Source organism: Talpa occidentalis, unplaced genomic scaffold (genome assembly GCF_014898055.3).
Source record: "Talpa occidentalis isolate TD23 unplaced genomic scaffold, MPIMG_talOcc4v2.1 talOcc4.9, whole genome shotgun sequence".
NCBI lineage: Eukaryota > Metazoa > Chordata > Mammalia > Eulipotyphla > Talpidae > Talpa > Talpa occidentalis.
Window position 1 is genome coordinate 6,102,495 of NW_023605305.1, and position 24,855 is coordinate 6,127,349.

At 57.6% G+C, this 24,855-nt stretch overlaps 1 protein-coding gene across 1 annotated transcript; it reads left to right on the forward strand.

Annotated features, from left to right (window-relative positions):
• Positions 1-1,659: 1,659 nt before the first annotated feature.
• PLOD1 (procollagen-lysine,2-oxoglutarate 5-dioxygenase 1) lies at positions 1,660-23,582 on the forward strand. Its single transcript, XM_037498686.2, has 19 exons — positions 1,660-1,771; positions 6,321-6,412; positions 7,434-7,564; positions 7,987-8,150; positions 9,175-9,287; positions 9,509-9,572; positions 11,011-11,108; positions 11,863-11,964; positions 12,434-12,565; positions 14,772-14,893; positions 15,844-15,948; positions 16,286-16,411; positions 16,701-16,842; positions 17,406-17,519; positions 17,883-17,948; positions 18,559-18,663; positions 19,770-19,916; positions 20,556-20,681; positions 22,003-23,582. Exons 1-19 carry the CDS (start codon positions 1,696-1,698, stop codon positions 22,156-22,158), a joined length of 2,181 nt encoding a protein of 726 aa, XP_037354583.1. The 5' UTR covers positions 1,660-1,695; the 3' UTR covers positions 22,159-23,582.
• Positions 23,583-24,855: the final 1,273 nt, after the last annotated feature.

The following is a 24,855-nucleotide window of genomic DNA, read 5'->3' on the forward strand; positions in this document are numbered from 1 at the left end:
TAGAAACAATGTGTTGGCTTTAGTTTGTACATATAGATATATTCATTGTAAAAAATAATTTTGAAACAATGAAAGAATTAAGAAGATAAAAAAACAGGGCCTCCCTGGTGGCCCAGGCGGTTGAGTGCAGCAGCACTGTGAAGCTGTCCGCAGCCTCTGCAGTGCGGGTTTGATACCTGCTGGCCAGCGAGAATCCCACATGGCAGGGCAGATCTCTCCTGTCTCACCCGCTGCTCCCCTCAGCAGTGTATTTCGTCAGTCTGCCTGTTCTGTTCCCCACTCTGTCTCTGATGAATCCTCTCACCCTCCCGTGAATCTGGCCTGTACCCCGGTTCTTGTATAAATAAATAAATCTTTTTTAAAAAAAAAGAAGATAAAAAACCAACCAGGAAATAAAAGAATATGATGAATATATAAAATATATAATAGTAATGGAATCACATGGCTGTCATTCTCTCTTGACATTGACCTAGTGCACTGTTTCTATACTCACTGTTCACTGAGCAGGGTCAGACTCCACACCTGACCACACTGGGGAAGGCTGCTTCCCTTGCCTGAGAAGTCTTACCTGTTGAGTTCTCTTCTCCCCCCTTCCCCCGCCCCACCTCCCAGCTCCTCCTTGTTGCTTGCTGTTATTCCTTCACATCCATGACATCCCTCTTCCCTCTGCCCTTTGACCCTTGGAGTGGGGAGCACCCAGGCTGCTTTCATCACCTACTATTCTGCCACCCAATCTGCTGGAAGGGGGCTCCTTGTTCTACCTCGGGAAGGGAGGGGGGTTCTCCCCTGCCCCACCCCAGAGGGATGCTCTAGCTGGCAGCTGGCCCAGGAGCTCTGGCTCTAGACACCCTTCACTTGTCTATTGGGCTGGGGGAAGGCTCCCTTGGGTGAAGGGGCCCTCACCAATTTTATTCATTTATTTATGCATAGATTTAACAATGAAATCACAGGAGCAAAACCTCCTTTGCTTCAGACGTTCTCTTTGCCTCCATGAAGGTAGATTCGGTACTTAGCTGGGTGTGTGGGGGTGTGTGCGGGTGGGGGTCGGGGCGTGGGGTGGGGGCTGTGGCGGTGAGGTGCTCTCTGCATTTGCGGCCTCCAGGACTGTCTGAGCGGGTGTGGACGCCTCTGCGCACAGCGCTGCCCACCCTGGGCTCCGATCCTGGCAGCCCTAGGTTTGTGGGGGCCAGCGAGATGCTAAGAGCTGACTCTTGCTGAGGACTCGTCACCGGTGCTGGCAGCGCCTCCAGGTAACAGGTAACATTCACTCGGGCGAGGCCCAAGCAGACGCCGCCGTGGGAATCCCCAAGTCTCAGGTGAGGAAACTGAGGCTCGGGGTTATCGACACCATTAAGGCTCGGCGTGGAATCCGGGGTAGGGGCGCCGCTGCGTCCCCGTGGCTTCCAGCTACCCCCGCGCCAGGGAAGGCCCGGGAGAAGGCGGCAGGACCCGGGGCAGGACCCGGGGCAGGACCTGGGGCAGGACCCGGGGCAGGACCCGAGGCAGGACCCGGGGCAGGACCCGCGGTAGGACCCGGGGCGGGCCCGGGAGAGGCCCCGGCGCGCGGGGGGCGGGATGGAGCGCGCGATCCCGCCCCCGGGGCGGGCCCCGTGCGTGGCAGCGGGACCGCCGGCCCCGTCGCGAAGTTTCCAGCCTGCGAGCGCCGCGGAGCCGCCGGACACCGCAGACCCGGCCATGCGGGCCCCGCTGGTCCTGGCCGCGCTGGGCGGGCTGCTGCTGGCCGCGGCCGCGGGCGACGCGGAGCCGGAGGGTGAGGGCGCGGGCGGGCGCGGGCGGGGGGCGGGGGGGCCGGGCGGGGCGGGGGGCCGGGGCGGCGGGGGGGGGGGGGGGCCGTGCCGGGGCCGCCTCCGCAGACCTGCTGTCCCGGAGGCCCGGGCCCGCTGGGGACATGGGGTTCCCCACTGTCCGCCGACTCGCCGGCGCCTTGAGAAATCACTTCCCCTCGGGGCAGCCGGGAGGCCGGGAAGCTGAAGCGGTCAGCCCGGGAGGCTCCGTCAGTAACCGGCTGGTCGTGGTGACAGTGGGGGCTATTCACGGAGCGCTTCCTCTGGGCCGGCACCCCCAGGCCGATCCACCCCCCATGGGCATCCTTCCATTCCCCCCTTCTCCAGCTTGACAAACTGAGGCCCCAGAGTGTGTGTCCAAGACCGCGGAGTTTGTGGACCTTGGAACCAGGATTGACTCCCGGGTGAATGTGGTTCCAGAGCCCAGGAGGGAGCCACTGGCCTTCTCAGCCTTGGGGATGAGGGCCCCTGCTGCTGCAGAATAGGGGTGCAGGGGGTGACGCACATTGCAGAGCTGTTTTTTGTGTCTGCCGTCCCCCTGCCAGATGGGTCTTACTGTCTTCAGGTTGCACATGAGGAAACTGAGGCCCAGAAAGGTGCAGTGACTGCCCAGGGCTGTCCTGGACTCCAGGTCTACTGCTCCTCCTTCATCCGCCAGGGAGGTTGGGTTTCAGAGTGTGCCCCACTGTCCTGAGTGGGTGCTATTCTTCTCCCCAGTCCTCCCAGTGTGGGTCATCTCCACGCCTGCCCAGGGAGCATCTGTGAGCCCCAAGGAGAGCATACACTGTGGGTAACCCCCAAAAAGCAGAGCCCCAAGAGGCTATATGACACCCTATTCCCTTAGAACCACCCTCCTAGAGAAACTGGAACCAGAGAGGGTGAGAGAGTAGTTAGCAGTCCCTTGGACCAGGGGAACCCCCTTTTCTTGAGTACTTCCTTTGTGTCAGGTTTTATCCAACCAAAGCTTGGTATTAAAGCCAGTGGAGCTTAATCTCTGAGAGGCATGGTCTTCTAGCCTGCGAAAGTGGGGCCCTAGTGCCTCACCCCTAGAGTTCTTATAGGAGCCCATGGATGAGGCCTGTGGCGGGTTCAGCTCAATGCCTGGCCAGTTGGGGCATTGTCAGTGCTGTCTGCTTTTGGAAGTATCACAGCAGGGTAGTCAGATGGGTGAAAAACTCCAGTGAAGGAGGTGCTAGTCTGGTAGTATGTGCAAAGGGCCTGTGGCCTGTGTCCACTCGCCCCCAGGAACCCTATCATAGCCTTTTCCTCCTGGACTTCTCTTTCACCTGCCTCTGCTGATGTAGGCTTCCTCCACCCAGACCATCCCAGGAGAGAAACTCCAGCTTCCCACGATGAAGCCCAAGGAGGTCAGTTGGAAAGACCAAATTGATACGAGACAGCAGGTGCCCTGACCCCCAGCAGGTGATGGGAGGGGGCAGAGAGGACAGGAGGCAACCCCTGTAGAGAGTGTGGGATTCAGGGTGCTGGCAAAGTAATCCAGGTGAAGCTCCTAGTAGATAGTAAGTAGGTAATTGATGGACAAGAGGTGGCAGGTCCCCAGGCTTGGGCCTCATGTCAAGTTGCTGTTATCAAGGTGTGGGCCAGGCCTGGTAAAGGGAGAAGGAGCAGGTGTGCACTGGGACTGCACCTGCTGGGCAAACCGAGATTGCACAGACCAGGACTGATCATATAAGGGAGTGTGATTAAGGAGGGCTTCCTGGAGGAGGTGGCTTGGTGGCACTTTAGGGAAAGGAGTAAGTTTTGCAAGCAGCACAAGGGAATGGGGTGCTGGCTGGGTTCACTGCTTTCATGGGGGTGTCAAGAGGTGATGCCAACCTCTGTGGTAGTGACATAGAGGGGAAGAAGCCTTGCGTTCTTTGCGATGACCCATTGTTTTGCAACCATCCAGGCTGGGTAGGTTCATTGTCAGCTGTCACAGATGAAAGGTAACTTTGGAGCCTTTGGTGGATTTTTGCAGGTCTTTAATGCTGAATCAGGGGATGGGCCAGCTCTTGCTCAGTATTTCTGTGGCTGCCTCCTCTCTCCTAGTCCGGCCTCTCCCACATAGCCCCTAGCCGCAAGTGTCCCAGTTAACATATGCGCGTGCCCGTGTCCCCTAGGCCCAGGTGTCCATGATTACACGTGTGCGTGTGAGACTACAGGAGCTGGTCATAGATGCTAATGGCAGGAGGGCAGGAAAAGCCCAATAACTTCATTTACCCTCCAGCCATCTTCCAGGTCCCTGCCCAGAGCCCAGAGTCCGAGGACCCGGGAATGGGCTGGACCAAAGCTTTCCGATTGTGGCTGACATCAAAAGTCAGTAGGGATGGGAAATCCAGATTCCCGGGCCCATCTCAGATCTGATCCTGGGATCCAGGAATCTGGCTTTTGTATCCTCCCTGGTGATGCTGAGATGCAGGCAGGTAGGGGATCCTGTGCGGTCCTTGGCGAGGGAGGCAGCCCTGTGTGGCCCACGGATCACAGGCTTTTGGGGCAGCCCAGTGCGGACACCTGGTAGCAACCAGGAAAACAAGACTGGCCAAACAGGATGAGGAGGGGTGGGGGACCGGGCCTCGTCACCACCTCAGCTGGACAACTTCCTTAGATGGCTGGACATACCGACGGTCTGGCCACTGTCCCAGGCCTGGGCAGTGTGTGCAGAGGTGAGGAGCAGGGGCTCCTGTCCAGGTGTCTGGTGCCCGTGGGCAAGTTTCTCCCCATCTCTGAGCCTTGTTTGAACTGTCAAGCGGGAGGTTAGTATGTGTGAAGTGCTTAGCACCAACTCTGGGTGACTCTGGGTGTGGAAGAGTTCACGCAAGGTTACCATCCTGTGCTGTTCCTCTGGAAGCAGGAGCTGGAGAACAGAGTCTCAGACTCAGCACGCCCCTCTCCCCCGCTGCCTGGCTTAATGGAGAATCCAGAATCTTACAGACACGCTGCACTCACTGGCTTTTTCTGCCAGAGAAATGTGACACTCCTGTCCCAGCAGCTCCAAGAGGATCTCGGGGCTGGTGGCTTCCAGGGGAAATTGAACCGTGGTGGCAGGAGTTGGGGGCCTTTCCCCAAGTGTGCACAGCAGTCCTCCTTCCTGGACTGAGGGCATGGTGGTAGGGCCTCCCCTCTCCACACCTGCCCAGTGAATCCACTTGCTTCTGCCCCAGGAGCGGATTCCTACCAATCCCTGCCCAGCTGCCTTGGCGCCAGCCCCCAGCTCTGGAGCCAGCAGCTGCCCCTGCCCTCAGCTCAGCTGGTTCTGCCCAGCCAGACCCCTTTGTTCTTCTAGCTCTGCCCCACTGCCTGGGGTGGGGATGTGGGAGGGCCTTACCTGCTGGCCTGGCTACCTAGTGGGTCTGCTCACCAATCCCCTGGAAACTAAGGCTCACCCAGAAAACAAAGATGAGGCGGGGTCAGGAGAAACCTGAGAAGTCTTCGCAGAGGTGGTGGCCGAGGGAGGGATCACTGTCACTGAGCCTGGGGCCCCGCAGAAAAATTAGAGAGAAGGAGCTGTGGTAAGAGGGCCAGACCCCTGGCTAGGCCAGACCCCCAGCTGGAGGAGGGTCCACTCACAGAGAGGGTGAGAGGGCGCCTGGGCCTATGGAGGGTAGGGTCTCGAATGCCACAGCGAGGAGCTTGCTTCTCACTAGTCAGCACTAGTAATAGCACTAGTGTGTGCCAGCGCCCCAGCTATGATTTACACACCCGATCATTTAATTCATCCGGCAGCCCCAGGAGGTAGGTTCTTGTCTCCCTATTTTACAAGGGGAAGCCGAAGCTCAGAGAGAGCAGGGACTTGGTTCAGATCACTCAGCTGGTAAGGAGCAGAGCTGGGATTCTGATGAGGTGGTCCAGCAACAGAGCCTTCCCTTCTAGAGAACACAGCCTCAAAATCTGGTCTGGGAGCGCCTGTCCCCGGCCTTCCAGAAATGTTGTCTGGGGTTGCTGTTTCCAGCAAGTTCTCTTGCAGAGGTGAACCCACACCGCACAGCCCAAGAGAGGTCCCTTGCTAAAAAGTTGTACAGCTGCTCTGGCCAAAGGTCAGGATTTCGGGTTGGCTCCCATTCCTGCCCGATTCTCATTGGTTCTCACGGAGTTGGAAGAAACCAGGGCTCAGCAAGGGAGACTGTTGGGATAGATCAGCCTGTGCCTGTCCCTGGGGTTAATGTCCAGCATTGGCCAGAAGAGGCCCTGCTGGAGCTCAGCATTTGGGGCACATCCTCCCTCTATTCCTGTCTCTATGGAGGTCGGGCCACCTAATAGCCCCAGAGACCCAGTCCCACATGCCAGGTGCAGACGCCTCTGTTCCAGTGGCTTCCTTCCGTGGCAGTCAGGTACCAGGTAGCTGGAGCCCTGGGGAGGGGAGGGGAGAGCCACGTCCCTGCTCTGTAGCAACCAGCTGAGCCTTCTTAGGTTGGTTGCCTATAGTGGGTTGACTTGAAGCTGTGGCTCACTCCTGCCTGCATCCTCCATTCCTGTCCCCTCACTGCCCCCCACCCCACCGCCCTTCTCTGTCCCTAGACAACCTTTTAGTCCTCACGGTGGCCACGCAGGAGACCGAGGGCTTCCGACGCTTCAAGCGCTCAGCCCAGTTCTTCAACTACAAGATTCAGGTAAGAGGCTCCCTGAGTAAGACGCTGAGGGTGGGGTGGGTGGTGGGGGAATCCAGTTTCCTAACTGTCTTGGAGCCCCAGGGAAACTTCTCAAAGTCTGACAGATGAGGCTGAGTTAGGAGAAGCAAGCGGGAGAGGAGCATAAGCGAAGTCTGGGAGGTGGAGGTGGGGGGACCATGAGACTGGAGACCTAGGTGGAGGTGTTCAGCGTCAGAGCTCAGGAGGCTGACGTGGGTGTGTGGCTGGTTTAAAGGGCCCAGGAGTCAGCATTGGCCCAGCTCCCCCCAGGGGATTTTGGGAGGGCCACAGTTGGGAGATCTCGCCTGTAGAAACACCGCTCTAAAGAAACACAGGCTAATGCCCCACCTGCCTCTGTGTGCAGGCCCTGGGGCTGAGCCCTGCGGGGAGACATTCCTCCATTTAGCTGAGTGTGTCGAATGGTCCTTGTGTCAGAAAGAGTGGAAGGCACTGAGGGTAGAATGATGGACAAGACCAGCCACGTCGTTGCCCACATAGCTTGCAGTCTCATGACATTAACCAGAAAGAGTCATCAGCTCACGTGAATGAGGGTTAAGGTAGAGGACTGCTTCAGGCATAGCTGGACCTAGGAGTTCAAGCAGCAGGCTCAGGGCTTTATCTTTCCATCTCTAGGCCCTGTTTCTTGCAGGCATGTTCTCTCTCTGGGGTATCCAGCTGTAGGTCCACGTGCGCCAGCATTTCAACTTAAGTAAAACAAAATAGCCTTTCCTTCATTTTAACAGAGCAGACCCAGGGAGACTCTGATAGATCTGTCGGGGTGGGGTGGGGCACAAGGGTTGGGACGTTCTGATTGGCCATCACGCTCCCGTGACCATCCAGGAGTCCCCTCTCACACATCTTATGGAGGATTTTTCCCACTGTGACAAGGGGAGGTGCTGGACAGACAGAGGCAAAGATGTTCACTGCTCAGGCAGGGCGTGCATATGGCGCAGGCAAGATAGTTCTTCACCAACAGCCTACATTGAGGGGCCTTTCTCTGTAGTCACTGGGCCTGGGGGAGGACTGGCCTGGGAAGGAGCTCTCGGCAGGCGGAGGTCTGAAGGTGCGGCTGCTGAAGAAAGCTCTGGAGAAGCACGCGGACAAGGAGAACCTGGTCATTCTCTTCACAGACAGGTGGGTGGCTGGGGGCTTCCTGGGCGGTGCCTCTTGGCTGAGAGAATATTCTAAAAGGAGGCCCTCTCTGGACATTGGGGGTGAGGGGGATCACTCTAGCTAAGATTGCCTGCAGTTTTCAGGGGTCTGTGAACCCCAGGAAAGACCCCCTAGTGTTAGTCCATTCACATTCCTGGTGAAAAGATGAGCAGGGATCCTGCCCAGGTGTGGTTAACCCTGCCTTGAGCTGAGAAGGGCACTGGATTGGGGACCCTCTCTCTGCCCAGGGTGGGAGTAGAGACACGGTGGGCAGGGCTGGGGACATTGGGCAGGTCCAGTCCCAAACTGTGGTCATTCCTAGTGCTCACTCCGCCCCCCTCCTCACCCCTGCCCGGCTCTTCCCTCCTCACCCCTGCCCTCTGGGCTTCTCCCTCTGGCCACAGCTATGACGTGGTGTTTGCATCTGGGCCTCGAGAGCTCCTGAGGAAGTTCCGGCAGGCCAGGAGCCAGGTGGTCTTCTCGGCGGAGGAGCTCATCTACCCCGACCGCAGGCTGGAGGCCAAGTACCCAGCGGTATCTGATGGCAAGCGGTTCCTGGGCTCAGGAGGTGAGGAGCCCGGTGGGGAGTGTGTGGAGAGGCGGCGAGCTCCATCCTCTGCCTTCATGAGGATCCACTTGCTGGATGTCCATGGAGCTGTCAGGTCCCACACACAGGATGTCCCGGGTTGACCCATGCTCCCCGCTCCTCCTCACCTCGCCAGCAGCCATGCATCCATCCAGGACAAAACCGGAAGTCCCGGGTCCTCCCTTGCCTTCCCCTCCCCTCCCAGCGCATATGGGAGTCATGTTCTCAGAAGGTCTCGGAAACTCTCTCTGTGTCCACACCCCACCCACCTGCTCCTTGCTGTCTGCACTTGCCTCCTAACTGCCCTACCAGCCTCTCCTCCTTCTAGTCCATTGTCCAGCAGCAGCCAGATGCAGACCCACTCACGTCACTCAGTGGCTTCCCATCACCTGGAGAATCAAATCCGCAGGCCTCTATCAGCCTTGAAGGGGGCCCCGCCCTGGCAGCCACTCTTCCCTGTTGGCCAAGAAAGTTAGCACAGCCAGATGGCCTGGCCCTAGCCCGGGTGTTCAGGCGTCCCTTGGGGTGCCTCCCCCCCCATGGCTCCCCACCTTCTCCATCTTCTCTCACCAGCAGGCACCGTGGCTGGGGTGCTCTGTGTGGGCTTTCCCCTCCGAGCCCCCAAACACTGTGTGGCCTTGGCCTTTGCCCTTCTCTAGGTCAGGTTTCCTAGACCTCTATTCACGATAACTGTAGAAGAGCGCTCCCAAGCCTGTGTCCCAGCGCCCTGCTCTCCAGGGGGGTCTCATCCCTTCGTTCACTGCCTGTGCCCAGCACTGAGCTGGTGCCCTTCAGTGCGCACTGTTGGTCTTTCTCTCTGGACCAGCTGAGAACCAAGAGGCATTAACGGGCTCTACTTCTAGCTGCTCCACTCATCTAGGGGGACTTCTAAGGGGACGCAGCACTGGGGGTGAAAGTGGGGGGTCCATGAGGAGAGGCTGGGAAGGGACCCCTGACCTTGAGGCCAGAAACTAAGTGTCTGTCTGTGTCTCCCCTGCCAATGCAGGCTTCATCGGTTATGCCCCCAACCTCAGCAAACTGGTGGCCGAGTGGGAGGGCCTGGACAGCGACAGTGACCAGCTCTTTTACACGAAGGTCTTCTTGGACCCCGAGAAGAGGGTGAGAGGCAGAGGGCGCGCCCGGTTGCCCTGGGAGCAGCCTGCCTGGGCCTGAAGCCCTGGGTGGAGCTTCCTTCCAGTACCCCCAGTTGCCCTGGTGTAAGCTGGCAAAGCGGGTATGGGGAAGGAAAGTAGCAGAGGTTGGAGGGCAGGTGCTCCTGGCACAGTGGAGTCCTCTGCCAGGGTGTGTCCCTGCTGCAGCCCATGCCCTCTCTCCTGCAGGATCAAATCAATATCACCCTGGACCACCGCTGTCGTATCTTCCAGAACCTAGACGGAGCCTTGGGTGAGCTGCCCCTATGGACAGGGGATCCTGAGAGGGGTGGTTAGATGGAGATGAGGATTCCAAGCTGGGCCTGAGCCCAAGCAGGAGAACCAGGCTGGCTCTCTCTGCCCTTGAGCTGGAGGTTGCCTGCCCCATCCTTAGCCCCCAGAGGCCATCAGGATAGCCTAGAGGAGAACTGTGTGTCTTCCGGGGGATGAGAATAGTGGGCCACAAAGTCAGTCCACAGACTCTGGGGAATACCAAGGCAAGAGGGGCAGCTGCTCAGCCTGGAGGGGGTGCCAGGCCATACGCACAGCAGGTAGTTGGCCCTGCCCTGTAGCCCTGGGAGGCTGCTTCACCTCCTTCCCCTGCCCTCCCACCTCCCAGGTAAGGCTTGGGGGGGATAAGGGGTGGAGGGCGCTGAGGGTTGGCACTGAGCTGGCAGGGAGGCAATGGATGACTTTGGAAGCAAACAATGGCCTTTGAAACCTGCTCTGGGGCTTGTCCCCGTCATAGCTGGTGGTGATGTTGCTTTGCCACACTCTTGCTGGGTGACCTCAAGCAAGTCTCATACACATATAGCCACACACAACTACATACATGCACATATGTACACACAAAAAACACCCGCACACACATACATGCATACACTGCATACATGCACACATACATACACACTACACACACACACACACCTCAAGCTTCATCTTTAGAAAAGAGATGTTGGAGCCGATCACTGATGGGTGATTTTCTGGGGACCCCTTTGAGAAGCTGAAACAAGCTAAGGTTCCTTTCCCAGGAAGGAAACCTCCCACCCTTTTGCCTGTGGTTTCTGGAAGCACAAGAACCTCAGAGAAGAAGCTGGGTCCTAACCACCCCAGGGGCAGGCCAGGAGCTTGCACAGGGGGACTCTGCCCCACGACCACCCACCAGTACAGGCCTCCCAGCATCTTCAGAGGCTTCTGGGCAGGAAAGACCCCTCTGCCTCCCATAACTGCCCCACAGGCTGCTTCCCACCCCATGTCTTTCGTGCAGATGAATGGGGTCATGCCGTGAGAGGGCTCTCACTAGGGCTGAATCACCCTCACATATTCTCAGGGCCCTGAGACCCCCTCCCAGCCCCTGTCCCTGGGGCTTCTCCGAGGGTGTGTGAAGCTGGGATGATTTAGGACACCACCTTCTCCCATCCCCCCTCCAGCTCTGATGAGCAGTCACAGGCAATAGCTGGGGCGGCCTTGGAGGCCATGGTCACACGTGCCAGGCAGGTGCCAAGTGTTTCTGGACACAGAATCCTCCCACTCTCACCTGCACTTGACAGAGGAGGAAACTTAGGCTCAGAGGAGTAAAGTGCCTTCCCAGACCACACCCTGCTGCTGGGGAGCGAGGACATGAGCCCGGCCTGTCAGCCCCTCCACTTGGCCTGTGGGTCTGATGCAGGGCGTTGCTTTCTCACTCCCAGATGAGGTTGTGCTCAAATTTGAAAAAGGCCACGTAAGAGCCCGGAACCTGGCCTACGACACCCTCCCCGTCCTGATTCATGGCAATGGGCCCACTAAGGTAGGGAGGGGCCCCAACCTGGGGGGCGAGGGGAGGGGCCAGAGCCCAATTCTACTTCTCCAGCAGCCCCGTAGTTTCTCTTTGAGGCCAGAGCCACCCACGCAGGTCCCGCTGGCAGCCTCTGACCTCACATCTGCACCTCCATCCCTGACCCTGGTGGACAGTGATGCCCGCCCAGCCTGCTGGGCCCCGTGATGCTGGGCCCACATAGGAGGCTGGCATGTTCATCCGGGCCCAGGCATGCCCAGCGTGCTGGGGCAGACTTGTTTCTTCATTCAAAAAGCTGAATGTTTGCACCCGGGTACGAGGCTCAGTCGTGAATGGCACAGACTGGTCCCTACTCTCCTGGAGCCACGGGGGGGGGGCTGGGGTGGCCAGACCTGGCCGGCCCCTGGGGAACTGGCCCTGGCTCACAGCACACTCCTCAGTCCACATCAGAGCCACGTGGGCAGGAGGAAGGGAGCATGTGAATGCCGATTGCCTCACTCTACCGAGAGCCCCTCGGTTGCAATCTCTGAGGGTGTGGGGCCCAGAAATCTGCATTTTACAAGCTCCTAGGAGATTCAAAGAGGAAGGAATCCCCTCCCCCCCCCCAGCAGTATTGCTCTCCAGAGGGCCAGAACATTCTTCTCAAGACCTACCCACAATGAAGACATGGTGCCCCTCCCCGCTCCTGTCCTGGCCCAGTGAGGTGTGACTGGGTGCTGGTGGGTGGGGTCCGCCGGCCCCTGCTCAGATCCTACCTCTCCGACAGCTTCAGCTGAACTACCTGGGCAACTACATCCCGCGCTTCTGGACTTTCGAGACGGGCTGCTCTGTGTGTGACGAGGGCCTGCGTAGTCTCAAGGGCATCGGGGTGAGGCTGCAACGCTGGGGTCTCCTTCCCCTGGTGGGGAGGGGCGGGAGAGTCAGCAAGTGGCTATTGTCTTTGGTGGGAGATAAAGGGGTCACCTCCCGGAAGCTTCAGACTGCATGTGGCTCCCACTTCCCACAGATGCCTAAGTTCCAGTGCCTTCTGTCAAGTCCTTGAGGCTCTTCTGCAGCTCCTACCCCAGTGCATGAACCTCCTCATTTATGACTCACTCTAAACCCCACACCAGCCACATGCTGAGAAACCGTCCCTGGCCCCCTGCTTGGAGGCTGGGCTTCTGCTGCTCCCAGACGGGCAGGGACACCCCCTGCTTGGAGCTTCCCAGCCCAGGCCCCTTCCTGGTGAAGTCCACACACCACCTCTGCCTCTGGCTCCCTCAAGCTGCCCTAGGGACTCAGCAGCTGGGCAGTGGCTGGGCACTGCCAGACGCCTGAGCCGTCCTCTCCCTGTGCAGGAAGAAGCGCTGCCCGTCGTCCTGGTCGGCGTTTTTATTGAACAGCCCACGCCGTTCCTGTCCCTGTTCTTCCAGCGGCTCCTGCGCCTCCACTATCCCCGAAAGCAGATGCGGCTTTTCATTCACAACCACGTGAGTGGTGTGTGCGTGGAGGGTGGGCGTGCGGCTTGACACCTCTGAGAAACTGACCTAACCAGGTCAGCCAGGCCACGTGGAAGTAGGCGGTGGGCTGCAGCCCGAATTACTGCCTTGACTCTGGAGTCAGGCTGGCTTTGAGTCCCAGCACCACCCCTTCTATGGGCTGTGTGGCCTTGAGCTTGTTCCTTGACCCCTCTCTGCTTCAGTTTGGTCATCTTTGCAATAGGGATCGTAATAGTATTGCCAAAGAGAATTGCTGCTGGGGCTAAACAGGTCGCTGCATAAAGCACATAGAAGAATGTGCGGCACATAGTAGGTCTCTTAGCACGGCCATGTCACTGTTAGTCTCTTTGGGTACGTTGAGAACAGTTTCCAATGGGGTGAATTTCCCTACCATACATCAAGCTTTACACAGCCTGCAGGGTGTCCAAGAATTCAACTCAAGACTGACGGTGGAGATGGTGGCAGCGCCCACGGGTTAAAGGCTCAGTCTTAGAAGGCTGCCCCCGGGCCCCCACCTGCACCGGACATGCCACTTGCCAGCCCAGGTTGTTCCCTGTGTCTCTGGCCAACCAGAGGGCCCCACGACCTCCTTTTTGGGTTCGATTAATTTGCGAGCAGCTTACGGAACTCAGAAACATTTTGCTCACTGGATCACTGGTTTATTATAAAGAGATAATTCAGGAACGGCCAGATGGAAGAGTAATGAAGCAGAGGTGTGTGGGCACAGCTCCCACGGCCTCTCCTGGCTCGTCCCATCCCAGCTCCTCGGTGTGCCCAGCCCCCCACCCCCACCCCAGCTCTCCAAAGCCCGTCCTTTGGGGATTTGCAGGGGCTTCTGCACGTAGGCCTGATGGACCCGTGACTCCACTCTGGCCTCTCTCCCTTCTCAAGAGAATGGTGGGCAGGGCCGAAAATTCCAAGTATCTAATCACAGCTTGGTGATTCTGTTGACCAGCCACACCCAGGAGCCACTGAGAGTCACCTTCTTGGAACAAAAGACACTTCTGTCACCTGGGCAATGACAAGGGCTTCAGGCCCCCTGTGCTGGCAGCTTTGGGCAGAGGCCAAGACACATTTTTTATTATCAATATCTCACTCTCTCCCTGTCCCAGTCAGTCCTGCCTGATTTGATAGAGGGATAGTCAAATTGTTTTCTTTCCTGACGTGTCTTCCAGGGAACTGGGGCAGGCTGGGGGTGCTGGAGGCCTGTGATTTGTGGGGAGCAGGCCTGCAATTAGCTTCCCTAGCTCTTTTCCTGCCTGTCTCCCTAGGGAGATAAAACCCCACCTCTCAGCTTCTGTGTACTGATTTCTCCACCTGGGAGGCCAGATACATTCCAGATTCTGCCTCTCCGTCCAGGTTCTTTGTTTTATTTAAAGTCTTCTCAGCTTCCTCCTCTCCTGGGGACCTCCCCACCAACTGTCTGCACCCGTTGGCTCTGTCTCTGCCTGTGTCACAGACATCCATTCTCTCAGCTGTGCAGACGCTACAGGGAGATAGGAGAAGACCCTAGGCCTTGCCCCTGGGGAGGCTTGCAGCTCCCCTGGGGACATTGGACAGCACACTCATGAACTGTGGCTTTGTGCAGAAAAAGAAAACGTCCCAGGCAGTGTTGGAGGACCTACTGTGTGCTCCATTTGACTTTTCGGCTCTTGGCAGTGACCTGTGAGGGAGGCATGGTCCTCTCCTGCCTTACAAGGGGGAGAATTGAAGCTGAGGCGGGTGAGGGCCCTGGCTCAAGGGCCATGGGGCTAATCCCGGTAGAGCTGGGAGATTAGCTGAGGACCCTGATTTCATTTGCAGACCTCCCCTTTCCTCTTCTGCAGGCAGGTACTGGATGTGGACTATTGTTTTTCATTGTTTCCAAGGATCACCTGGAATGTTCGGTGACAAAGCAGCCCCTGGGCCACGCCCAGTCCAGCAAATCCATAATCCTGTGTGCGGGGCCTGCTGTCTTGGTGACAGAAGCTCTGAGAGGCCTGCGGGGCTGACCTGGCCAGGGGAACAGTCACATGATGGCCAGAGGGGGGCGCTCCAGGCCTGAGGTCTGGCATGGGCAGAGGTCTGGAGATAGGAAAGCAATAATAGCCAGGTTGTGCCAGCAACGAAGGGGAGCGGCCTGCAGTAGCAGAGGTGTCCATGGGGTGGCACCAGTACCCCCATCCTCAGCACCGTGCCCCCGCCCTCTGCCCCCCAGGAACAACACCACAAGGCCCAGGTGGAGGACTTCCTGGCAGAGCACGGTGACCAGTACCGCTCTGTGAAACTGGTGGGCCCTGAGGTGCGGGTGTCGAACGCTGATGCCAGGAACATGGGCATGTGAGTTGGGGACCAGTGGGGGCTGCGGCTTTCTCTGTTGCTAGCAGAGAGGCCGTGGTATTAGGAGCACCAGGCGAAGTTCAGACATTCTGTGGGGTCCCCGGCAAGTTCCTCTGGGCCTCAGTGTCCCCATCTGTCAAATGGGGAACCCTCCCTGTCCTGTAACCTAGGAGCTGGAGGTGGGGAGGGGCTCAGCAGCCCCCTGGGGTTCAGATGGCAAATCAGATGGACCAGAAGTAGATACACATGAGATTTGGAGACATATCGATTACCCCCCCCCTTTATTATTAAAACAAACAAGCAGCTTGTAGTGTGAGACCACCCAGGCGGAAGTCAGCACGCCTCTCTCCGGGACTGGCTAATACCTCTGCTGATTCCCTCTCAGCTCTGCTGCAGCAGCACCAGTGAAAACTGTTTATGGACGGCCAAATCTGAATTTCATATAATTTGCACATGTTTTTTTTTTTTAATTCCCCAGCCATTTAAAAATATAAAACCATCCTTAGCTCCAGAGCCATCTGAAAGCAGGCAGTGGGCTGAATTTGGATCAGAGCAATGAAATACATCTTTGAGGCTCTGGCACAAGTTACCAAACCCGCTCCGGAAAGGCAGAACCAGCTTAATCCCAGTGCCAGGCAGTCTAGGAACCTGTCTGTGGGCCACGCTATCCCCCAGCACCGGGGTTCCTGGGCCCTGTGGGCTTTGAGAGCTCACCCTGTAACCTGGGGTTTGGGTCTTGCAGTTAGGAGGGACCTTGGAGGCTGCTGGGCCAACCCACCCAGGGCTCACCTGGCCTCTATAAAGACCTGGTGATAACAGGGGTAGGTGGGAGTGCAGAGGGCAGCTGCTGGGGTATCAGCGGGGTCCTGGGTGGGGATTCTAACATCAGAGCCCAGCCCTTCTAACCCTGCATCCGCTCCCCTCCCCCCACCACACCCCTTCTTCTGCAGAGACTTGTGCCGACAGGACCGTGGCTGCACCTACTATTTCGGCGTGGATGCTGATGTGGCCTTGACCGAGCCCAAAGCCCTGAGACTGCTGATCGAGCAGAACAAGTGAGGCTGTGGGTGGGCTGGCCCAGGGTGGGAGCCCCTCCTCTGCCTGATGCTCCGCCTCTGCCTCCTCTTCCACCTGGGCTTGCCCAGCCTGGCAACCTAGTCTGGGTGTGGGATGGTCCCACCTTCCTCCTGCCACTCCCTGGCTACCCTGTGGGGTAGGTCCCCCTACCCTGCATGATACCACATGGGCCAGTCCCCCTCCAGCCTGGCCAGCAAGGTGCCAGGATTGCCCTGCATGCAGGCTGAAAGATAATACCCTCCCCTTGCCCTACCTAGTTAGGTCTCTCCCGACTCCCAACAGGCAGGGCTCCCACTGAGGTGCTCCCTTCTGCAGGAATGTCATTGCCCCGCTGATGACCCGCCACGGGAGGCTGTGGTCGAACTTCTGGGGGGCACTGAGTGCCGATGGCTACTACGCCCGCTCTGAGGACTATGTGGACATTGTGCAGGGGCGGCGCATGTGAGTACCGGGGTGGGCACCCTCATCTGTCTCCCTCCTGCCTTGCAACTCCCTCCTCCAAATTCCTGTGCTGTTGTCCTCAATTTCCTGCCTAACCTGAAGCAAGAAAGACCAAGGTCAGACATGCAGAATTTCCTCACAATTACCTGAGCCCATGTCATTGGGGGCGGGGGCAATTAGCACTATCATGCCCTTCCAGCTTGTGACCCCCCTCTCTATCTGACTCCAGACCCCCAGCCCATGACCCCTCATGCCAGTGCATGACCCTTCCATCTTCTCTCTCCCTCAGTGGTGTCTGGAATGTGCCCTACATCTCAAACGTCTATTTGATCAAGGGCAGTGCCCTGCGGGCTGAGCTGCAGCAGGTGGACCTGTTCCACCACAGCAAACTGGACCCCGACATGTCCTTCTGCGCCAACATTCGGCAGCAGGTCAGCAGGGCTGGGCAGTCAGAGGAAGCCCAGGGCTGGCATTGGGGGCCGCCTGTCACCATTGGGCCTGGAGCTTCTGGGATCCCAGTGGGTTTGCTCAAAAATCGCCAGGGCCAGGTGGGACCCAAGGGGCACTGGACGAGGGGGCCGGTCCTCAGGGGTCTGTGGGATCATTTTAGCTGATCCAGTTTTCAATGAACTTTCCATCTGAATGTAATATGCCCAGGAGACATCCTTACCCTGTCTCCCCATGGCACCCCCTATCTTTTTGTGATTATTTTCAAAAATAGGACAGCATGGTAATATTTCTCCCATGCCCCAAACTTCAGGGTCAGAACAGCAGCTTTGTCTTTTAAGCCTTCATTCTTTCATGCCCTGCTCCATCCTCCAGGAAGCAGTCCTGGATTGCATCCCAGTACTAGACTGTACAGGGGAGTGGAGAGATCCGTCCCTGGTCTTGTGAACTCGAACTTTGGGGACAGAGGAGGCTGGAGCCAGGCCCCCAATGTGGGGGTATGGAGGGGAGGGGAACAGGTCTCTTCTATCCTGCCTTGCTCTCCCAGGATGTGTTCATGTTCCTGACCAACCGGCATACCTTTGGCCACCTGCTTTCCCTGGACAACTACCAGACCACCCACCTCCACAACGACCTCTGGGAAGTGTTCAGCAACCCCGAGGTGAGACCCTGGTGGGTGGGCAGGGATAGGAATGGCTGGGATCCCACAGGACACCTGCCGCCCTGAGGCCCAGGGGGCTTGTCATGCAGGATTCGGTAAGGAGAGGTTAGGGCTGGGTCCCGGTGAGGCTGGGGTTAGGGTCAGAGAGACAACACCATCTAGTGGAGGAGGAGCCAGGCCAGGGTTTGTGGCCCATGGCTGTGTCTTGAGCCTCTCAACCTTTGGGGCCTCACACCTTTTACCACTGTGCGGGGCCTGTGGGGAGGAACCCCTTCTTGGAGCAGTCTGTGGAGTTGAGCAAGGGGTGAGCCCCAGCTGACCCGGTCAAGCCTGAGGACCCTGCCCACCTCCCTCTCCCCACAGGACTGGAAGGAGAAGTACATCCATGAGAACTACACCAAGGCCCTGGCAGGGAAGCTGGTGGAGATGGTAAGGACCGGGTGCCCTCTGGGAACAAAGCCACCTGATCCACCCCCGCACCGGCTGCAGGGCCAGGTGCCAGGGGAATAAAACTAGCTGTGGAGGGCAGGAGGGGCGGCATGTTTCTGTGTGCTGGCAGTGCTTGGGTGGGAATGGGCAGCGGGATGACCCCGCCTTCCCCTTGGTACTTTCCACTAGGACCTGGGGCCTGGGCCTGAGGCTTCTTCCCAGGTCCAGGCAGGAGATAGAATGTGTGGTTTCAACTGAACTGTGGCCCCTGGGTTAGAAGCAAAGAGCAGGAGGGTCTCTGCTTCCCCTACAGCCCGTGGGCCTCTGCGCCCTCGATGCCCACATGCCTTCCTGGCATGGCAGCCCTGTAACCACCGCTGGAAGGGCCAGCTCTATGCTTCCTTCTCCCTCTAGCAGCTCACTCAGTCTATCTAGCATCAGCCAGACCTCTGCTCCAGAGGCCTCCAGGAGGGCCCACAAACTAGGCTGTGGGGTGGGCACAGACACATGAGGACCCCATCTGTAGCCAGTCCTCGAAGGCTGGGGGGCAGGGGAGGATGAGGTGGGGACTCCCTGGACCCCTGTGACTGAGTTCCTGCCCTCCCCCCAGCCTTGCCCGGATGTCTACTGGTTCCCCATCTTCACAGACACGGCCTGTGACGAGCTGGTGGAGGAGATGGAACACTACGGCCAGTGGTCTCTGGGGGACAACAAGGTGGGACTTGGGGTGCGGCTGGCCCTCCACCATGCCCGCTTTCTGGGCTCTTTTCTGGCAAGCAGGACTCTTTAGGTGGGGTGCTGACAAGGGTGCCCACGGGCCCTTAGAAGTAGAGGGGTTGAGAAACCGGACTGGCGCCTTCATCCCTGGGCTGCTTTGCTTCCCGGTGAGTTGAGTGACCTTAACATGCAGGTGTCCGGCGTTCAGTCCCTGGCTTGTTATTCGAAGGATTTACCTTTCTTCCCCAGATTGGGTGTGGAATGGGGGGATGAGCAAGGGTGGGATGAAGAAGCATCCAGAAGCAATGTCAGTGCCCAGTTCACCTGACAGCAGAGCAGGTGGCAGGAAGGAAGGGAGAGGCTGGAGGAGGAATCCTACACCTGCACTCACTTTGGGAAATTCAGGCACCATTTTTGAAGGCCCATGAGTCCTTGGGTCTGTGTGCCTCAAGCCATCTAACCTTGACCTGGCAGCTGGACTTACCTGTGGTACTGGTGAGTGGCCTCATCTACATACTTTGCTGACCGAAGCTAATCTCAGGATGCAGCAATGGCGTAGCCCATGTCGTTGGCTGGGGTCTGGCCATCCTTGTGCCCCCATGCTGGAGCCGATCCTATGCATTAGTTTTCTATGGTGTGTAACAGAATGACCCCACATTTAAAACAACACCCACATAAGATCCCCCAGTGTCTGTGGTCAGGAGTCCAAGTGTGGCCAGCTGGGGTGCTCTGCTCTGTCTCAGAAGCTGCCTTGGATGTGTCTGCTGGGGTGGGGATCTCAGCTGAAGCTCAGCGTTCTGGTTCAAGTTCATGTGGCAAAGTTCATTTCCTGGCCGCTTAGAATTGAAGGCAGCTTGCTTCTTCCAGGCCAGAGGGAGGTGGAGTCTTTTTCCAGATCCAGCTTTAAAGGGGTCCAGGCTCACCCAGAACCATCTCCCTTTGGATTAACCCAGAGTCAACTCACTAGTTACTTCGCTACATCTGCAAAACCTGCAGTCTCACCCTGTCGCATGCACAGGCCAGGGGGAGAGGCGTGGAGACAGGGGCTGGGAATCTGGGGCCTGACTGTAGAACTCTGCCCACCACCCCTGTGGTCACTTGCAGGACAACCGCATCCAGGGGGGCTATGAGAATGTGCCGACCATCGACATCCACATGAACCAGATCAGCTTTGAGCGCGAATGGCACAAGTTCTTGGTGGAGTACATTGCCCCGATGACGGAGAAGCTCTACCCCGGCTACTACACCAGGGTGGGCATCCTGGGGAGGATGAGGGAGATGCCTTCCTGGCCTTGACAGTTGGTCCACGAGTAGGAATGACGTCTCCCGTGGGGTCTAAGGTCTGGGGGGACTCCTTGCCTCTTTCCTCTAGCCTCACCCCTTTGTCTTTAAATCCTGCCCACTGAATAGGCCCCCAATACCTGCCCAGCGTGCCCATTCCTTCCCTCGGTTCCTCTGGCTCCATCACTCATTTTTCTGTTGACTGTCTTGGACTTTGCCCTCCCGGCCTCACGCAGTCACTTTTCGGTTCCGGTGGTTTCTCCACGTGTGCCTGGGCACTGCTCCCAAGGAATCACCGCCTGGATTGTTGCCAGAAAGAGCTGTGGGGATTAGCATCTGCCATCCTCCCTCCCTCCCCCGCGCCATCCTGCTCCTCCCTTCTCCCCACTGTTCCTCTCTTCCTCCCTCCCACCCCATATTCCGCCCCCCCCCACCCCAAGAACCTTTTCTGTGCCAGCCACTGTTCTAGGCACTGGAGGGCACAGTATGAACACACCTGCTCTCAGAGAGCTGACAGCAGACCCGACGGGGGGCTGCTCTGCACCCCCTGCTTTCCTTGGCCCGGAGGCCTCTCTTTGACCCCCATCTCTTTTCTCTCTCGGGGCACAGGCCCAGTTTGACCTGGCCTTTGTTGTCCGCTACAAGCCTGACGAACAGCCCTCGCTGATGCCACATCACGATGCCTCCACCTTCACCATCAACATCGCCCTGAACCGAGTTGGGGTGGATTACGAGGTGAGCAGGGCACCCCTCGGCCAGGGGGCTGGCTGGTGAGCAGTTTTCTGTGTGGTTGAGGCAGAGGGCACCGGAGTAGCAGAAAGGTGCCAGGTCCTTCCTGGAAGTGGTGGGTCCAGGGCATAGTTTGTCAGCAGGGAGAGGGCTCTGGAGACAGCAGAGTCGGTGCATCAGAGGGTTGGGGTCAGTCTGTCTCTCCCTTTCTCAGCTCTGTGGCCTCAGGCACATTTCTCAGCCTCTCCATTTCCTCGAGTCTTAATGGAAAACTTAGCGTGTCTTCCAGAACTTGTGAGAGTTAAATGAGATCGTCCAGGTAATGGCTTCCCCCTAGTAAGCACACAGGAATGACAGCTGGTAGCAATAAGGAGTGTGGGGTTTTCCTCATTCTTGGAAGATGGCTGCTTTGGGAGCAGCAGGTTCAGGGTTGGCAGGGTCTGGGCCCAGGCATGAAGCTAGAGAGGCCTCAAGCAGGAAGATGCAAGGGTGGGGAGGGAGCAGCTCTGGGAGCCTCAGGGTTCCGAGGGAAGCCTCTGGTGTGCCCAGCTGGGCAGCTGGGCATTCACTCATCTACTCCTTAAGCTACAATTTTTAAAGAGATTTTTGGGACATAACTTTGCCAGGTGCTATAAATGAAGCTGAAAATGAAGAGCTTACAATATCCCAGGGGCCCTTAGGGGCAGTTTTGCTTTTTGGGTGATTCTGGCTATATCTGAAAACATTTTTGGTTGCCCCAACTGAGAGGATGCCACTGGCATCTAGTGGACGGAGGCCGGGGACAGCTCCCCGTGACGAGTATTGTCTGCCCCGTGGTGGTGATGCAGGGGTCCACGAGGCCCATCCCTACCTGCTCGACAGCCTGAATGCACTTCACACCTCTGGCCCGCGCCCTTACAGTTACGCAGGTAGAATTCCTGATATGTGCATTTTGCCGCAATGTAAAAAATCATCAGGCTAAAAATGCCCATAGTGCTGAGGCCAAGAGACCTGGCCCTAAGCACTTACTTGTATCATCTCATTTAATTCTCACCCTGTGCATTTAATGCTCCTTTTCCAGAAGGGGAAACTGAGGTTCGGGCTGGTCATCAAGTTAGTGAAGGGTCCATGTAGCTGACATTTGCCCAGGGCGCCCTGGGCGCCAAGGCTCTTGATCTCTCAGTGTTGCTGAGTGTCGATGTTGGGCAGCTTCTGGCTGTCACCCCACAAGCCTCCCAGGTGGGCTGTGCTGAGGGTTGCTTGGTTTGGGGGGCTTGGAGGAGAGCATGGGTGGCAGTGGGGGATGCCCCCTTTGCTGGCGGGGGACTTGACACTTCCTGTCTCCCAGGGTGGGGGCTGTCGGTTCCTGCGCTACAACTGCTCCATACGTGCCCCACGAAAGGGATGGACCCTCATGCATCCCGGACGACTCACGCACTACCACGAGGGGCTCCCCACCACCAAGGGCACCCGCTACATCGCCGTCTCCTTCGTCGATCCCTAATTGGCCAGGCCCAGCCACCTCGGACCTTTCCTCTCTGCCAACAACCACTGCCCAGCAGCCTCTGGGGTTCAGGGTCCTAGGGAACCCCGTGCAGCTGTCTCCAGGCTCTTGACCTCTCACTGCTCTTAGAGTCGCTGTCGCCCTGGAGAGTCCACACCCAGCCGGCCGCAAGCCAGAGACCGGCCCACCTCCTCAACTGGGGCCTTCCTGGTGCTCTGGACAAGCCCAGGACACAGTGTTCACTTTCACTGCTTTGTAGCAGCTCGTCTTCTCACCCAGTTTGCTGGGGACCCAGCCACCCTCCTTCACGTCTTGTCTGGGCTGAGGCTTGAACAGAGCAGGGTTTCTGCAACAGGAACCCCAGAGAGACCCCAGAGGCGAGCAGCCTCCTCCCGAGCATCCCCAGGCAGAGCTGCAGCCCCATGGCCTGCTGCTGCAAGGTCAGGGTGGACACAGAACTGGGTCAGACTCAAGTCCCCTCCCTGGTCCTGGGAATGGTGAAGGCCCTTCTCCGTGGCTTCTGTTGTGGGAGCAGAACGTCCCCCTGGAGACAGTGACTCAGAAAACCTCCTGGAGACAGGAACAGCATCACTGCCACAGTTGCATCCTCTACTTGACCCTTTCTGGGGGGAGGGGACTGACATGTCCACACACTGTGCTGTGTCACCCTGTCCCGGATGCCGCCGGAGAGAGGGACAGTCAGAAACAGGGAAGTTTCTATTAAAGGTTGTTGAAACCACCGAGTGGGAGGTGGCCTGGGTGGGGCCGTCTCTGCAGCGAGAGTTGTAAGATCCCGTGATGGGCAAACGAGGCTGTTTCAGCAGATTTGGTGACTCGGGGTGTCTTAGCCCAGTCACAGGTGGTCTCCATGGCACTTACATGTCTTGTACGTCCTCACCGTGAGCCAGCACCTGGCTGCCTGGGCCAAGCTGCTTCATGTCAATACCTGCACCAGGTGTCACCTTCTCTCCGAAACCTTTGCAGACTGTCCTTCCTGCAGATATGAACTTGGGAGATCAGGCAACTTCTGGTGGCTCCTGCGGTGCCCTGGAAAGACTCTGGGTATTTGTTATTAGCAAGAGCTAACATGGGCCCCTCCCTTGCTGTAGGCTGGCTGTGGTGCATGACAAGGGATGCAATGCTCTGGGGGAGGGGTGGTTCTTCCCTTTTAGAGCTGAGGAGACAGGCTGAGAGGCCAAGTACTTTGTCTACACACAGCAAGTGAGCTGTAGGGGTAGGGAATAGCTCAACCAAAAACCTGGTCTCTGTCCCTAGGGCGCCCTGTAGTCAACAGTAGGGATAGAAAGAACCGCACGCAGCTCACATGGCCCAGTGTGACAAATGCCACACACAGTGGCTGTAAGGACCATCCTGGAAATGAAGGGACTGCTGGCTTGTGCTACTCAGTGGAGGGGGATTGTGACCCTGGGGACTTTTGGTGTGTCTGTGGGCATTGTCACAATGGGGGGGGGAGGGGGCCTGGGATGCTCCTGGCACCCGGGGTGTAGATGCCAGGGGTGGTTCTAAATGCGCTACAATGCACAGGACACCCACTCTCCCCTACAGTGACCTACCCCAGATGTCATTAGTGTGGACCCTGAGAAGCCTGATTGTGGATGCCCCTTAAGCTCGGGCTTAAAGGGGGCATAGCAAGGCCCAGGCAGGGTGAGAGAGAACAGGCCACCTGGGGTGAGCAGGGGTTGTTATGCAACAGGGCAGGGCAGCCCCAATATAAAACGGGTTGCTCGACTGTGGGTCCTCACCCGCACGCTTAAAAGGGACTTAATACTCCACTGCAGGCACACACAGAAGGTTCATAAAAGGTTTATTTACAAGGGAAGGGGAAATGAGTACATGTACAGCTCAGGGAGAAAAGTGGGAGAGAGTCTTAAATGTGTCCTACCTGTTCCGCCCACCTGGAATCCCAATGGCACGCTGAGAACTGGCAGTGAACCAAGAGCTGTGAAGCCAAGAACAGAGAGAGACCCCAAGGCCCACGTGTCTGGTTTTTATACCCAACCTGGCTGCTTAACCCCACCCTCAGATCCCAGCCACCTTCCCTTTGGTGGTGACGGGATTTGTCTTTCCCAATGTCCTGATGGCTTTGGCCTGGGGTGGGGGTAGAGTCCACAAAGCCTGTATGGAATCAGCTTTAGGACATCTTTCCCCCTAACAGGGCCACAGGGTCAGATTGTAAAGGCTCATCTTCCAGGCTAAAGAGAGATGGCATATCTAGGAGGCAATTGGGGTTATTCGGGGTGGAGGGGGGCGGGTAGCATTTTAAAGATAATTTTATAGGGGTTTTTTTGAACTGGTTTACAGTCAGCACAAATGTTAATCCTTTTCCCATCTGTCACCCTGGCTGCCCAGTTCTCTCCAGAAGCCACCACACCTAACCTCTTTCTGAGCAGATGGGTGCGTATATGTGTGAGCAACTTAGGGTTATTTATTTTTTTAATAATTTTTAAAGATTTATTTATACAAGAACTGGGGTACAGTGAGAGGTGTGGGAGGGTGAGAGAATTCACCAGAGACAGAGCGGGGAGCAGAGCAGACAGATGGACTGAAGAAGACACTGCTGAGGGGAGCAGCAGGCAAGGCAGGAGAGGTCTGCTGTGCCATGTGGGTTTCCCCCTGGCCGGGAATTGAACCCGTGCTGCAGAGGCTGCGGATAGCTTCACACCGCCTTGCTCAACC

Excerpts from the sequence above, each read along its gene's own strand:
- PLOD1 (XM_037498686.2), top strand. The coding sequence starts at position 1,696 with ATGCGGGCCCCGCTGGTCCTGGCCGCGCTGGGCGGGCTGCTGCTGGCC. Across the intron at positions 11,109-11,862 it reads ATGGCAATGGGCCCACTAAG|CTTCAGCTGAACTACCTGGG; the intron begins GTAGGGAGGGGC and ends CCTCTCCGACAG. Across the intron at positions 11,965-12,433 it reads GTAGTCTCAAGGGCATCGGG|GAAGAAGCGCTGCCCGTCGT; the intron begins GTGAGGCTGCAA and ends CTCCCTGTGCAG.